The sequence below is a fragment of the Pygocentrus nattereri genome, chromosome 6, assembly GCF_015220715.1.
Source record: "Pygocentrus nattereri isolate fPygNat1 chromosome 6, fPygNat1.pri, whole genome shotgun sequence".
NCBI lineage: Eukaryota > Metazoa > Chordata > Actinopteri > Characiformes > Serrasalmidae > Pygocentrus > Pygocentrus nattereri.
In genome coordinates this window covers 34303706-34317660 of record NC_051216.1, presented here as the reverse complement: position 1 = coordinate 34317660, position 13955 = coordinate 34303706, and the positions used below count along the sequence as shown (strand labels likewise).

Genomic DNA, 13955 nt, shown 5'->3' with positions numbered 1-13955 from the left:
TATGAATACTGCTGTTACACCTATAAAAAGCCATAAATATTTAACTCCAAGCTTTCACTGTGTGGGGTAAATTAACACATTAAAAAAATGGAAAACATTTCCAGTACTAACAGTTAGTCAGTATTGCTATATAAATAACTACAATATAAAGAGTTGCAGAATAAATATTTATTCATTCTTGGCTTATTAAAAGTAAAAAAAATATATTAATATAATTACAGTTGTTTATTTAGCAATGCTAGCTAACTACAAGTACTTGCACTTTTTCCCCTTTTTATGCATTGATTTAACCCATGAAGTAGGTTAAAAAAACAGCACATGATCAGTACGCTCACAAAAAGATTTATAAGACTGTATAAATATGACTACTTGACAGAAGACACAAATAAAATAATTCTAAGACGTGTCCCAAGACTACTTTTGAGCACTGTTTAACCAACTGCTGTGACTATTGAAGTCACATTCCAGTTCAAAATTTAGGAAAAAAGCAAAGTGAATCGTGAGCTTTTACAACGAACTGAACCGTTTCTCACAGAATCAGAATGAAGTTGATTCATTTTGAGGTCAAATCTAGTCACCTAAAAAAGACTAATAACTTTGAATTAAGTAAACCTGAAGGTGAGTGTAATAAATCAAATAAAAAACAAGGCAATATTACAAATAACTTTGCTATATTCTTTCTAAAACTTTCTTTTGGAGTGCTATGACACATCGGTCAAACTGAAAGTAGAGAGTATATCAGAGCACAGCAATCTCCTCTACATGCTCGGTAACACTCAGTGTCCTCACACACCTGTGCCATCTTGCGTCCGTAGAAGAGATTCTCCATTACTAGCAGATCTAGCTTCTTCTCAGTGTTGTTCTGGGAGTTTTTGTAGCCGATACGGTAGACTCCCAGGATCTTAGCAAGTGCTGTAGGCCTCTGGGGAAAACAGACAGTGCTCAAATACATTTCCCTATATGATCACAAGCACAATCATAACGCAGAAGAGACAAACTCAAGCTTTGTCTCTTCTGCATTATTATGTATAGCAATGATTCCAATGGGCTATGTACATGCAATGCACAGCAAGTCAGTCAGTCTACCTTCTGCTGGACCGCACCGGTGATGTAAGTGAAGTAGTTCGGGGCAAAGTCCAGGAAGGACTGCACCTCTAGCCTTGGCATCTGCTTTAGAATAAACCGATCATCTGAGCAGAAGGACAACAATGATGTCAGTTACTAAATTACAGTATGTCATAGTTATAATGCACCGAATTTGACACAACATAGCATAGCATTTTCCCTTCTACTGTTTGCCAGCAAGTCTGTCATTATCCTCATATATTACACACTTTATTTTGTTATAACAAGGAGAGCAGTGAACACAACCTGAACTCAGATCATGAACTTTAGTTTTTCATTTATTTATGAAATGACGAAGCTGCGCCAGGCATGCAATTTATACTTTACTCTATGAAGAGCTTTTATTTATGTGCTTAACCCATGTAGCGTAATGCTAACTCCAACAGCATATATATATATATATATATATATATATATATATATATATATATATATATATATATATATATATATATATATATATATAAAGCATCACTTATCTATAAAGAATTCACAATGCTATGTTAGCTTCAAACTAATGGTGCTGTTTGTTCTCTTTTCAAAAGTGCGTTTAAATATTTTTCATGGCAGATGTAGACTGCTTGTAATATAATTTTAACATATTTGCACTCCATATTTTGTGTTTTCTCAGTAAATTCTTCAGTAACCTATAACCAAAGTCTTGAAAGCCCGTTAGCTTGCTAGCAATCTGCTGCAACGGTTATAAAACTAAACGGCATTCTTATGTAGGGTCTGTTTAGTATCGTTTCAAGACTTCATTTTAAGATGAGTTCAGATTTCCTAATATTCAATAGAGATGCAGGGCGTATGCAATAAGAGGTGTATATGGAATACGCTGAGGGTCGCACCTACAATGAAATGTCTGAAATAGGCAAGAAAATCATTTTTAACTGAAATCAAATAGCAATGCTTCTGTGTTTACTCCAGCTTTTCCGTCTCTATTTGATTCATGTGCATTGTGCACATTACACTTCTAAAAAGAACTCATGCATTCTCAAAAAGGTCAGCATATTCCAGACAACTCATGGAATCAAACACACTTTGAATTTTTGATTTGCGTCCAGAGCGCATACTTCACCTTCAGTAGCATAGAAGACGGCTCCGGACTTGCCACCTCGTGCCTGCCAGTTGACACAGTGAGAGAGAGAACGTACAAATTCTTCCTCTGTGCTCTCCATTACCTCCTCCCGCATCTTATGGAACTCCTCTGCATAGTAGATGCGGCAGTAGAACTTAGCACTGGCGTCAGAGAACTCTGCATCAAAAACACAACATACATAGCTCAGTCACTTTCACTGATCATATCAGATACAGCCTGTTATAAGTAGCACTCCCATTTCCATATCATGACAAATTTGTTGAACTCATATTACGTAATAACATTTTCTTCAGGGACCGTGGCACTCCTTTTAGCATCCTGCTATCTGCTCTTGGGGTGAACTTGCTTCAACGGCCACACCTGGGTATGTTGCCAGTTGTTTTGAATGTCTTCCACTTATAGACCATTTTCCAGACATTGGAATGCCTGATTTCAAATTCTTTTGAGATCTGTTTAAATCCCTTACTAGTCTCATAACCTGCTACAATCTTTTTTTCTAATGGCCTCAGACAGCTCTTTCAATCTCACCATGGTGTTCACTCTCACTGCAACAGTCAGGAGCACACCAAACTAAATGTCTGAGGTTTAAATAAGGCAGGCCTCCTTCAAAATGCAACAATGTTCTAATCACGTGCACCTGATGTGATACAACTGTGTGATTTTAGCTATTTTAAGGGGGAATAAATGTGGGGGTATCCTAACTTATTCCTCACCAGAAACTGCATTTTTAAATTATACTTTTTAAAACCTTCTGCAAAGTCTTTTCTTCAGTTTTAATTGTATAGGTATATTACTTGAATCATTTGTTATTGTTACAACTGATATTTTATTTTCACCAAACAGGTCCAAACATGTAAAAATAAATAAATAATAAATAAAAAAAAACAGGCTTTCATAAGGCATCCTTATTTTTCACATGACTGCATTTATGGAAAACATTTAGCTGACTAGTTACTTCTTGTATTTGTTAGCAACATTAGCCTCACACTTTCAGCCCTAAACAAAAACAAAACTTATGTCCAAACATGTCCTGGCTGATCGAGCTCTGGGGTAAGTTTTTCTGAACAACCATTAATTCAAGTTGAGCCCAGCATATAATGTCATCAGAATGATATGGTTAGTCACATGAGGATTTCTGGCTGAACTATAATAATACTCACGCAGTTCAATGTGTGGATTCCCAGTCTGCTTCTTCTGTTTGTCACCACTCTCGGGCTCCTCTGTTGGAGGAAAAGAGTTGTACGTAATGTCAAGTTTTCAGGCACTTTATAATGTACATTTCATCTGTTTTAACAAATACAATTCATAGATACTCCTCAGTACATTCAGTAGGTGGATCAGTATGTTTCTCAGTAAGATTGAGTGACTCACTGAGGGGGTCCAAGTCCACACTGCTGCGTCCCAGCTGAGAGGTGCTGCCCTCACTGGCCTTGGCTGGACTGTTCCTCACTCTGCTCTCTCCAGAACTACACACAGAGGAGTACAGACAAGTGCATGATTAAACACATATCTCACACAGCCATGGTGAGTGAGAGTAAGAAACATCTGAAAATACTCTAAATAAACAGTCATATGCAGACCTGACGCTCTGGGATGCGTCCTCTCCAGAAGCCTTAAGCATGGTCTTCGCGAGCTCTTCAAGGGCATTTTTATATTCTTTACAGCTGGAAGACAAAATAAATAAATAAATAAATAAATAAATAAATAAAGCTCAGAGAATGGTGTTAAGAAAAGCTCTCAGACTGTGTGGGATGAATGACATCATACCTGAGAGCAAAGGCAATGATGGAGCTGGGCTCCCTCTCACAAACTGCAATAGGGACACGCTCATGCTCATACATCAGATAGTGCTTGTCTGGGTCACTGACACAAATGCAATAAGACCAAAAGTTACTAAACAATAAATAATCTCAGCCATAAATGATAAATGTCATGTGACTTACAAAGGGAAAGGAATGGGGTTATAACTGTTCCCTGGTAACAAATTGGCCAGTATGGTTTTCATGGTGGTCTTCTCCTTCACTTGACTGTCATTGGAACCAAGTAAGTGTCCATCAAACACATCTGAGACACAAATGTAAAAAGATCAACATATTATGGACCATTCTTTTCTGTGCACTGTGTAGGTGCACTGTGTAGAGGTGTTTGCATTTGTATTTTTGTACATTTTAAAGACAGAGGTGTCCTATAAGGGAAAAACAAGGCTAATTTACAACATTGTGACAGCAAGCACACCATATTTTAGCATGACCCAGTATATTCTACCTCTTTCAATTTTAACCACAAAATATTACGCAGTGCAACTTTAAGTATGCTTAACTATATTCTAATTATCTGTTTATAGTTACTTCTCTACCTCAAGATTTGATCACACCTTTCAAATCCAAAGCATCCTGAATATTTCTATTATAACATCATTCTCAATATTTTACAGCTTTCTCAGGCATTAAGGAATCATCAGCAATTGTGGACACACCTAAGATGTTTTTATAGCTTCCTACTAGTTAGCTGAAAGCTATAAAAAATAAGATGAAAAATAAGAGAATTATTTTATAGATGTATAAAATTATTTTTTTCCAGTTTGGTATAAATTTCATTTCGGACATGTGAATAACCCCATAAATAAACCCCATAATAAATCCTGCTACTGGCTCACAACAAGATTGTTTGTGAGTGTGTATGCATGTTTGTGTGTGCAGACCTTCAGGAATGCTGACTGAGTCCTGGTCAGGAAAGGTAGGTCCAGATGTGAGGAGCTCCGAGCCCTGCTCTGCTGGTGATGGAAGCTGCAGTAAGGAGGATGACCCAGAGCCTGAAGGCATCGTGGTGAGATGTCGGTCTTCTGGCACTACGAATAAAAGAAGTCAATCAACTGCACAAGCCAATCAAAATTTAATGCCTATTTCTGTATGTAATTATTAGCCAACTCACCCTTCTCACCATTCTGTACAACAGGGGAGGGATTGCGAGGTGAGGACTCAAGAACACTTGTCTACGAATAAAATAAACAGAACAGTTCTGACCTACACTTTAAAAAAATCTACATTTATTTCAACATTTAATATTAGTTCAAGGTTTACCAGAAGAAGCATGACTTAAGCAATAAAGTAAACGCTAAAGCCACTGAACAAATTAGACATTTGCACTCAAACAAACAAGTGAGTGGCTGCTAACCTTGCTGTCATCATTGGTGGTCTGTCGGTGTCTGCCAGGGCTGGGTGGTACAGACAATCGCTTCCTGCCTTTCTCCAGCTGGAACAGATCCTGTAATCTGACACACGTTTTATAACTATGGCTACTTCTTTTGTCTCTGGGGAATATGCAGTGTATCTATTTTCTTGGGCTGCAACAATTGGTTGACACATTTCCACACCTCTCCTTGTGGCAGCCTAGTATTATTTGTTGTCATTATCCAAAACCTGCTGGAGCTAATAAATATTTTGTTAAAGAATAATGGATTTTTATTGATACATTTACTAATGGAATTCAACAAAACTATGCAATGGTTGGGGGCGCCATGATGAAGTCCAGAGCCAAACTATTTTCTTCTAACCAGATTAACTACATTTTTGAAAATAGCAATGTTTAGTTACTCAACATTTACTGTTGAGAAAAATGGTTTTAAAGATAGTCCAGATAATGAAATAATTTTCCATTGCTTTTTTGAAAGGACTGAAAACGGTTTCAAAATTCTTGTTTCTGTGATGTCAAGAGAACCAACACCTTCCCAGTCACACTGAAGTTACAGAGTTTTATAGAGCTTTTTGAATGAAACACAATGTAGGGCAGCCACTAAGAACAGAGCTCTTTTAAATCTTATTCTTAAAGACACAGTAACAAAAACAGCCCGTTTGATTTTTAAGAGATGAACAGATGACTGAAAAACGGTCATGTAAAAATAGATAATTATTGTTTTGGTACATCAAACCACACAAATGTTTAGAGTGAAGAAATAAAAAAAACCAACAACAAAAATGCCATTTAAAAAAATTTGCTTAGGTGCCCAAGACTATTGCACAATGCAGCATATGCAAAGCTCATTCTATCGACTGCGTTAAGTACTTACTTGCTGTTCCAGGACTGCAGTGTCTCACACAGGCTCTGCTTCTTTATCACCACAGACTCCAGAACAGCCTGTAGCTGCTGGGGAGTGTCCACCCCAGTGGCCTGTATACGCGCCTGCAGCTTCTCTATCCAGCTGCGCAACTCAGCCTCCTCCATCTGACCACAGAGAATCCAATTTAAACACCTTCATATACCTAGTGTGTGATGATTTAACTACCACTTTAAATTTCATGATAAACAAACCTGCAGATTGCAGAAGCAATAGAAATATCAATACATACTTACATCTTTCTGTGCAAACAGGTCCTCCATTTTCTCCTCGCGAGTTTTGCTGAAGGTGTCTGTTTTTAGGGAGGTGAGACGGTCGTCTACAGCTGCATAAACCTGAGCCACCCTGAACAAAAGACAAACAAAGCCATTAATTTAATCAAGAGAACTTCTGGAATGAGTTTAAAAAATAATCAGGTTACCTGAAGAGTCTTACTTCTGAGAGAAATCTTTGAGGTCCTGTTGTAGGCCGGTCTTGCAGGGGCCTTGGTTTCTGATGAAGATTTTAGGAGGAGGCAAGCATATCTCAAACAGTCTCACTGGGATATAGCTACAGATAAGAACAAGCAGAACTCAGTGAATCAGTAAACATGACAAAGTGCATGTAGACAGATAGAAGAAAAGTAATTGCTTTGGCATCATCCTATGACTTCAACTTAGCCATTGTTGGTAGTACATAGTAGAAATTGACAGAATACTTACTGAACAGGAATTATTTTGTTTGTATACACTATAGAGAACTAGGGATGTGCATGGGTACACAAGTTCATGGTTATCTGTTCTAAGCATCAATTTTTGAATTTTTAAATAGATATGTTGCATCATGGAAAGTCAGGGAGAAAATATACAGGCTTACAATTTAGACAGATGCTGTTCAGTACTGACAGGGCTGTAAAGTGTGATAGCTTGTATTTAAAATTTACAAATATATTATACTTTGCTACTATGAAAGTGCCTTAGCACGAACGCAATGACAAGGACACACTGTTAAGCATGTGATTGAGAAAGTAGAGGTGTGACAATAACTAGACTTACTACTATAGCTAACATAAAAAAAAAAAAAAAGATATTTATTTGTTCCTAGCATTATCTTGCTAGCCACATTAGCCTAGCATAAATAAGCTACTACTGTTATAATAATAATAATAATAATAATAATAATAATAATAATAATAATAATAATAATAATAATAATGACGACAGGTATTTGAACTAAAGAAACATGAACAACTTAAACACAAAAAATGACCGGATTGAAGATGTTCACCTGAAGGAGGCCACCATCTGGTTGTAAGAGAAATACTGGTGGTAATCTTTGTGAATGGAGTGGCCACAGGGCTCAGCGTTGGCACGGCGAGTGTACTGGTGGCCATAAAAACGCAGCTCCAGATACTTGGCGAAGGACATGGACCATGAGTCATTGGATAAGGGGACCACTGGTGTCGCCTGCCATCACAAAGGAAGAACAACTGTAAGATACTAAACTGAATGGAACTCCTGCAGAAATGTCTTGGGTGTGTAAATCTGCACTCTGTGTAACTATGGCTGTGGCATACATGATCCTTAACATAACAGTTTGAAAAAAATGTATTTCAATTTCACCTTAAGGCAAATATTAATGTACAACCCCATTTACAAAAAATTAGGATGCTGTGCAGAATGTAAATAGTCATGTAAACCATATTTTCAAAAGAAAATAAATAAATAAATAAATAAATAAATGTATGCCCATTTTGAATTTGACGCCAGAAAAAAGTTGGGACAGGGGCATGTTTCCTACTGTGTTTCATCACCTCTTCTTTTAACAACACTCTGTGATTAATCTGGGAACTAAGGAGAACAACTGCTGGAGTTCTGAAAATGAAACATTCAGCTACTCAACAGTTCGGGGTCTCCTTTGTTGTATTATGTACCAAATATTTTCAAAATGAGTGAATATTTGCAAAAAACAATAAAGTTTATCTGTTTGAACATTAAACATCTTGTCTTTGTAGTGTATTCAACTGAATATAGGTTGAACAGAACAATCACAATTTTTCACTTACTTAGCCCGCACATAGTCAGTCTGCAAAGATGCGTAGTGTCTAAATTTTGCATTATTACCAGCTCTCCAATATAATTTCACTTTTAAACTCTTCTCATCTACTGTGGAAACTGAGATAAATAAACAGAGTGATTCCAGTGTCAAGTCAGTCTGACTGTCAAGTCAGCAGGTTGAGAGAAGTTTGGTTTCATGGAACATTTGGTTTCATCAAAGAAGCAAAATTTGGACACCAAATGCATCTGGGCTGATTTACTGTGTGAGGTGTGATTTTTTTGGTGAAAGATGGTTTAAAAGGAAACACATAATGTGGGATTTGTCTGTCACTTTTGTGACCCTGTTACCTGTTTACAGTTTCGGCACCAGGAATAATTGAGGATAGTGTGCTGGTATCCAGGTACAGGGGAATCAAGTTCTTTCAGAACGATCTGGACACAGCCGTTTCCATGCACAAAACGCCGGATATGGTGGACCATGGGAGTCTCACAATACATGCTGGGACACTGATAAGAGGGCCTGCATCAAACACAACATCAAATATTCAGAATCCCAGAAACACAAATGCTACCTAATTAGAAAGTGATTTTTTTTTTTTTTTACCTGAAACAGTATCTTTCCAGAAATATGCCGAGCGTCAAGTCATTCTTTCCATAAAATTCCATTGTCACAATCCTAAATGTAGGCAACAGACAGACAGACAGACAGACAGACAGGATTATTTTCATTGTTTAACAACAGTGCACAACCTTTTAGCAACCTGCAAGGTTATAAATAAAAAAGAAAATCAAGGTAAATAATGCCAAAATGTACAGATCCACACAATAAGATAAAGTATATACAGATATACTAGTGTAAAATGAAATGATACATAGTAAAAGATGACAAATATATCAGTCTTAGTCTTAAGGAGGGGAGGAGGGTCTTATGCAACTGATTGCCTGTGGGAAGAAGCTGTTTTTTAAATCTGGTTCATGCTTTGATTGATCTGAATCTCTTTCCTGAGGGCAAGAGGGAAAACAAGCTATGTCTAGAGGAAGTAGCGTCCTTTGAAATGCCGCTGGCTTTCTTTTGGAGTCAGCCAATGTAAATGTCTCTGAGGTGGGATAGTGTGCTAACTATTTCTTTCAGACTTGTGTTCAGAATTATATTAAATATGAAATATAGAAAAACAGCATGCTTACCAAGGACTGACACAGTGGTTTGGAGCATTGTGAGACTGTGTAGAGGAGCTGCTGAACAGCACGCAAAGTCGTTGATGATTTTTTGGAGTCAAGCAATCCAGCTGTGTTGGAGTAAAACACAAATACGTCTCAACCTCTCTTGACACAACAACAATTCTTTTCTGTCCAGAAAAGAAAAGTCCACTTTTCTGTCCAAATCTTTCTCCCTTGGTGGTTCACATTTGAGTTTATAAGTGACCCATTCCTGAAAAGACGTCTGCTCTGAAAGCATCCCCAAGTGCACATTTGATCAAGTTAGCCACTGCTCAGCTTTCGCAGATACTGAGGACATAATACATGCATCTGATCTGGGACCACATATGAAAGAGCCTTAAATCTAATGTGAAAAGACCAGATTTTTGGGTACAGGCAGTTGTGAAATCTGTGTCCAAAAAAAAAAAAAAAAAAAAAAAATTGGATTAGTTTCACCCAGGGAGCTACTGTTATTCATCTGATAACCAAAAGAGTCGGCAATAACCATAGATTCTAAAGTTGTAAATTCTGGAATGAATGGTGTTCTATAACTCACCAAATCCAAAGCATCATTAGCAACAGCAGCCCTGTTCAAATTGACCTCATGGTAATTTGAACAAAACCCACTAAAAGACAGGAGCATGTACTGTGCTCAATGACTGGGAATTACTATTCTGGGAATTAATACTTCTTATTGCTACGCCTTCTAGGTGGGTAGGAACGACTTCCCTCTTCCCCCTTGAACCAGCAAGATGTCAGCCAATGTGGGTGTCTGTTAGCTGACATAACAGAATTGGGAGTTAGCACTGGGCTGTCCAATAACTCTGTGTTAGAGGCGGTAAAAAAAAAAAAAAAAAAAAAAAAAAAAAAAAAAAAAAAAAGTTTGTGGTTCACATGCTTCACCTACTAGCACTGGGACTACCATGTGTAACCCTTTTGCATTTTGTGTAACCATGCAGAATATCTCGAGAGTCCTGATGAATCTACAAATAAGTTTTTTGCATCTTTATTGTACAATCCAACTGGTATATTCATAGTATTTTGGGGAAATTACATATTTGTGTCAGTCAGCCAGTGAAGTCTCTTACAAACAGCACTATAAAACCTACGCTGGTAATTCTAGTAGCTGTTCCAGTAGTATTTGTCATGCACTTCATATTCAGAAAAAAGTTTAGGTTTATGTACTGCCAAGTGAGAAGTACTCACCTTTGTGGCCCAAGCCATTTCGTTTTGTCCTGACCCTTTCTCCTCCTCACTGTCCGCCTTCACAGATGCCTTTGTGGGTGGGGGACTGGCGAAGGGGTCGACATCACGCTGACGGATGCGTCCTCCTTGGGCACGGTAGTCGGCAAGCATGCGGGCCAGTTCCTGACTGCTGCTCAGCTGTTCCACGATGCGTGTTGTAGTTAGCTTATGAGAAGGCAGCACTTGAGCAGGACGCTGCGGGGGACCTGTCCCGTTGCTCAGAGAACAGGCAGGTGGTGCCAAGTCTTTGAGCAGGAGCTTCTTGCGCCGGCCGTCCAGCTCCCTGAAGTCTTTGTTGAGGAGCGGCGACAGGTAGACCTGCTCTGGGAAATAGTCACGACTAGGGCAGCGCAGGCCAGCCGGTGTCAGCAGGAAGGGCTCACGGAAGGTGATGAAGGGTGAAATGCAAAGGATAATGTCCTTCAGCTCCTGCTTGAAGCAGGCTGAGATAGACTTGAGGCGATCGTCTGCTGAGGTCACTTGCTCAGCCACAAAGAGGCCAGTGTCGTCCTGCAGCGGATCCCTGAAGAGTTGCGCTGGAGGCAGCGAGGTTTCAGAATCAGCACGGACCCCTTGCACCATGGTACCCTCTTCCTGTCCATTTCCTTCTGCATCCAATGGTTCTTTCACCTCCTCTTCTGCAATCTCTTCCAAGTCTGCAATGAGGTAAGGAGGAGATACAGATGGTCGCTGACTCACGGGACAAGACACTGGGGTGGACGTCTTTACCTCCTCAGCCTCTCCTCCAAGCAAAGATGAGGAGGAGTTGTTTCTACTCACTTTAGGGCTTTCTCCATCTTTCACTGAGGATTCTGAGACAGATGGCTGCCTACTGTGGCCTTTTATGACATCCTGGAAGCCTGGCTCAAAGTCACTTTCTGAAGGGAGCTCTAGGTTATCCTCTTCTACACTAGCTCCATTGCCCTGGCTCTCCCTCTCCGCCTCCTGCTCCTCTTCCCTGACAGTGCTCTCCAGCAGGCAAGGGAAAGAGGTGCTCTTAGACAGGCTTGGAGGCATGGCAAACTCATCCATAAGGAAGGAGATTTCCAGTTGTGAGTGGTAAGCTACACAGACCATCATTGTAATGATCTCCTTCACTCGGGCTAGCTCGTACTCCGAGGCACCACGGAGCTTAATTGTGCAGCCTAGCTGAGGAGGACAGCCCTCGAAGAACATCAGGGTCTTGATCTCATCTGGCAGAAAAATCAGTAAGATAGCAACAGCAGTTTTATCTTAAAGCAATTTAAGATAAATTTAGTTTTAAGAGAAAACTAAAATTTGCTTAGGTCAAAATGGAGTCAATCAGCCAAGACAAGTTTAATTCTTTAGGTTTGCACTGGATCTGGAGGTTATGGGTGCAAACATTAATATTGCATCACATGTCTATACACAATATTTACTATAGCATTGTGACACACAATATTTTAGTAGGGCCAAATTAAAAAAAAAAACTCTGGGAACAGTATTTTGTATTTTACGTCTCATATTCTACACTGCACTAAATCCAATTGGACAGGACTAAGTACACCCTCTTTGTAATACAACATGCATTTAGCCAGTGTTCTTTAAGTACTGACCATATCCACAATATGTTCAGAAAAGCAAATTATCACATTGATGCATTTTATCATGATAATTATTTTATCATGATAATGATAAAATACTGTGATATTGCTCAACTCTACATAGCATTATCTCAGACAGTGTCAGAAACCACGTGTCTACACTATTTGTAGACACCTGCTTATCCAATGTTTTTTCCAATATCATGAGTTTGTCCTGATTTGCTGCAGTGACTGTCTCTGCTCTTCGGAATAAGCTTTACACTAAAAAATTACACACTGCTGTGATGATTCAATTGCATACAACAGCAGGAGCACTAACGTGATCAGGTATTGATGTTGGATGATTATTTCTGGATCCAACCTCATTCCTGCTGGTGCTCTATTGACAATGCAGTTCACCAGCTCAATGCTAGGGGGCTTCAAACACTTCTAGCCAACACTTCACATTGGACATGGTGTCCATGGTGCTTTTCTGTGGAGACAAGACTGTGTGTGCATTTGCATTCCTGTGTCAGCAATGGGTGTACCTTAACGCAGCTGAATTCACTACTAAGAAGGGGTTTCCATAAACCTTTGGACATGCAGTCTAGTATTTCTTAACAGCACATTTTGATGAAAAGATGTGAAGGTTTAGCTAAATAATGGGGTATAAGCTTAGGTTTTGATACATCAGTCTTGTTACTTCTTTTTTTTTTTTCAAATTACCTTTCACAATTTTTATCACTGATTCTGATTATTTTACGGCCAAATTGGCCAAGGGCTGATGGTTTTGGTCGATTCTTTATTAGACCATGTTTGTTTGTTTTTTTTGTTTTAACCTGAAGCACAAACTGCACAGATTAAATTAACGCATGAAACACACTAGCACAAGTAAAGTCGCACTGTGACATTCATTTTTTCAAATTTCAGTATTTATTCAAATTTTAAACTCGTACATGAAAGGTCAGTAAAATTTAAAATCACATCAATCAGTGTTTCCTCTACAGCTTTTGAAATTGCTAGTGTGTTGAGCAGTTATGGTATAATCAAATCACACTGACATGATTCTATAAAAATGTATAAGACGACTTAATAGTTTAATTCAAAAGTAAATGTGTTATTTGGACTGTCAGGATAATCCAAATCTGCTCTTGAATTTTAGGGTTTGAATTCAGCCCAAATTCACATGCTGCCCCGCACATTTAAATGACAGGTGAAACACTGGGAGCAAAATGAGCAATACTGAACAGAAGAGGCAACTGGTCAATAAGCGCAAGTCATAAATAATTACGCTACAATATTTTGGCGTAAGGGCAGCAATGCACTGAGCTAATTCATTATTTACATCTTAAAACTACAACACAGATTGGCTAAAATACAAATAATATACTGCCAAGTGTGTTTAAAGCAAAACTCCACCACTTTCAATGCTACCTAATCTCTAATAAAATGTATAAATTATCATTTTAGCAAACTACCCCCTTAGAAACAGTTTTCAATTAAAAATAACCATGGAAATAAAAGCATGATAAAGAGGAGAGTACTGAAAGGAGTACAACACAATAACGAAATATGAAATATTTTGAAAAGGCGCA

At 38.5% G+C, this 13955-nt stretch overlaps 1 protein-coding gene across 14 annotated transcripts in view; it reads right to left on the bottom strand.

The window, feature by feature from the left end:
• The window catches only part of pikfyve (phosphoinositide kinase, FYVE finger containing), a 44969-nt gene that overhangs the window by 2261 nt on the left and 28753 nt on the right, over positions 1–13955 (bottom strand). For all 14 annotated transcript variants that reach the window (XM_017706521.2, XM_017706514.2, XM_037539329.1 and 11 more), the window contains 19 exons: positions 10778–12009; positions 9560–9660; positions 8979–9050; positions 8723–8894; positions 7605–7783; positions 6774–6887; positions 6575–6683; positions 6291–6445; positions 5399–5495; positions 5156–5216; positions 4926–5072; positions 4168–4288; positions 3992–4087; positions 3805–3888; positions 3596–3690; positions 3385–3444; positions 2204–2380; positions 1087–1190; positions 794–922 (listed from right to left, as the gene is read on the bottom strand). In XM_017706521.2, coding sequence (XP_017562010.1) covers positions 794–922; positions 1087–1190; positions 2204–2380; positions 3385–3444; positions 3596–3690; positions 3805–3888; positions 3992–4087; positions 4168–4288; positions 4926–5072; positions 5156–5216; positions 5399–5495; positions 6291–6445; positions 6575–6683; positions 6774–6887; positions 7605–7783; positions 8723–8894; positions 8979–9050; positions 9560–9660; positions 10778–12009 — 3305 coding nt within the window. The remainder of the gene's footprint in view (positions 1–793; positions 923–1086; positions 1191–2203; positions 2381–3384; positions 3445–3595; positions 3691–3804; positions 3889–3991; positions 4088–4167; positions 4289–4925; positions 5073–5155; positions 5217–5398; positions 5496–6290; positions 6446–6574; positions 6684–6773; positions 6888–7604; positions 7784–8722; positions 8895–8978; positions 9051–9559; positions 9661–10777; positions 12010–13955) is intronic.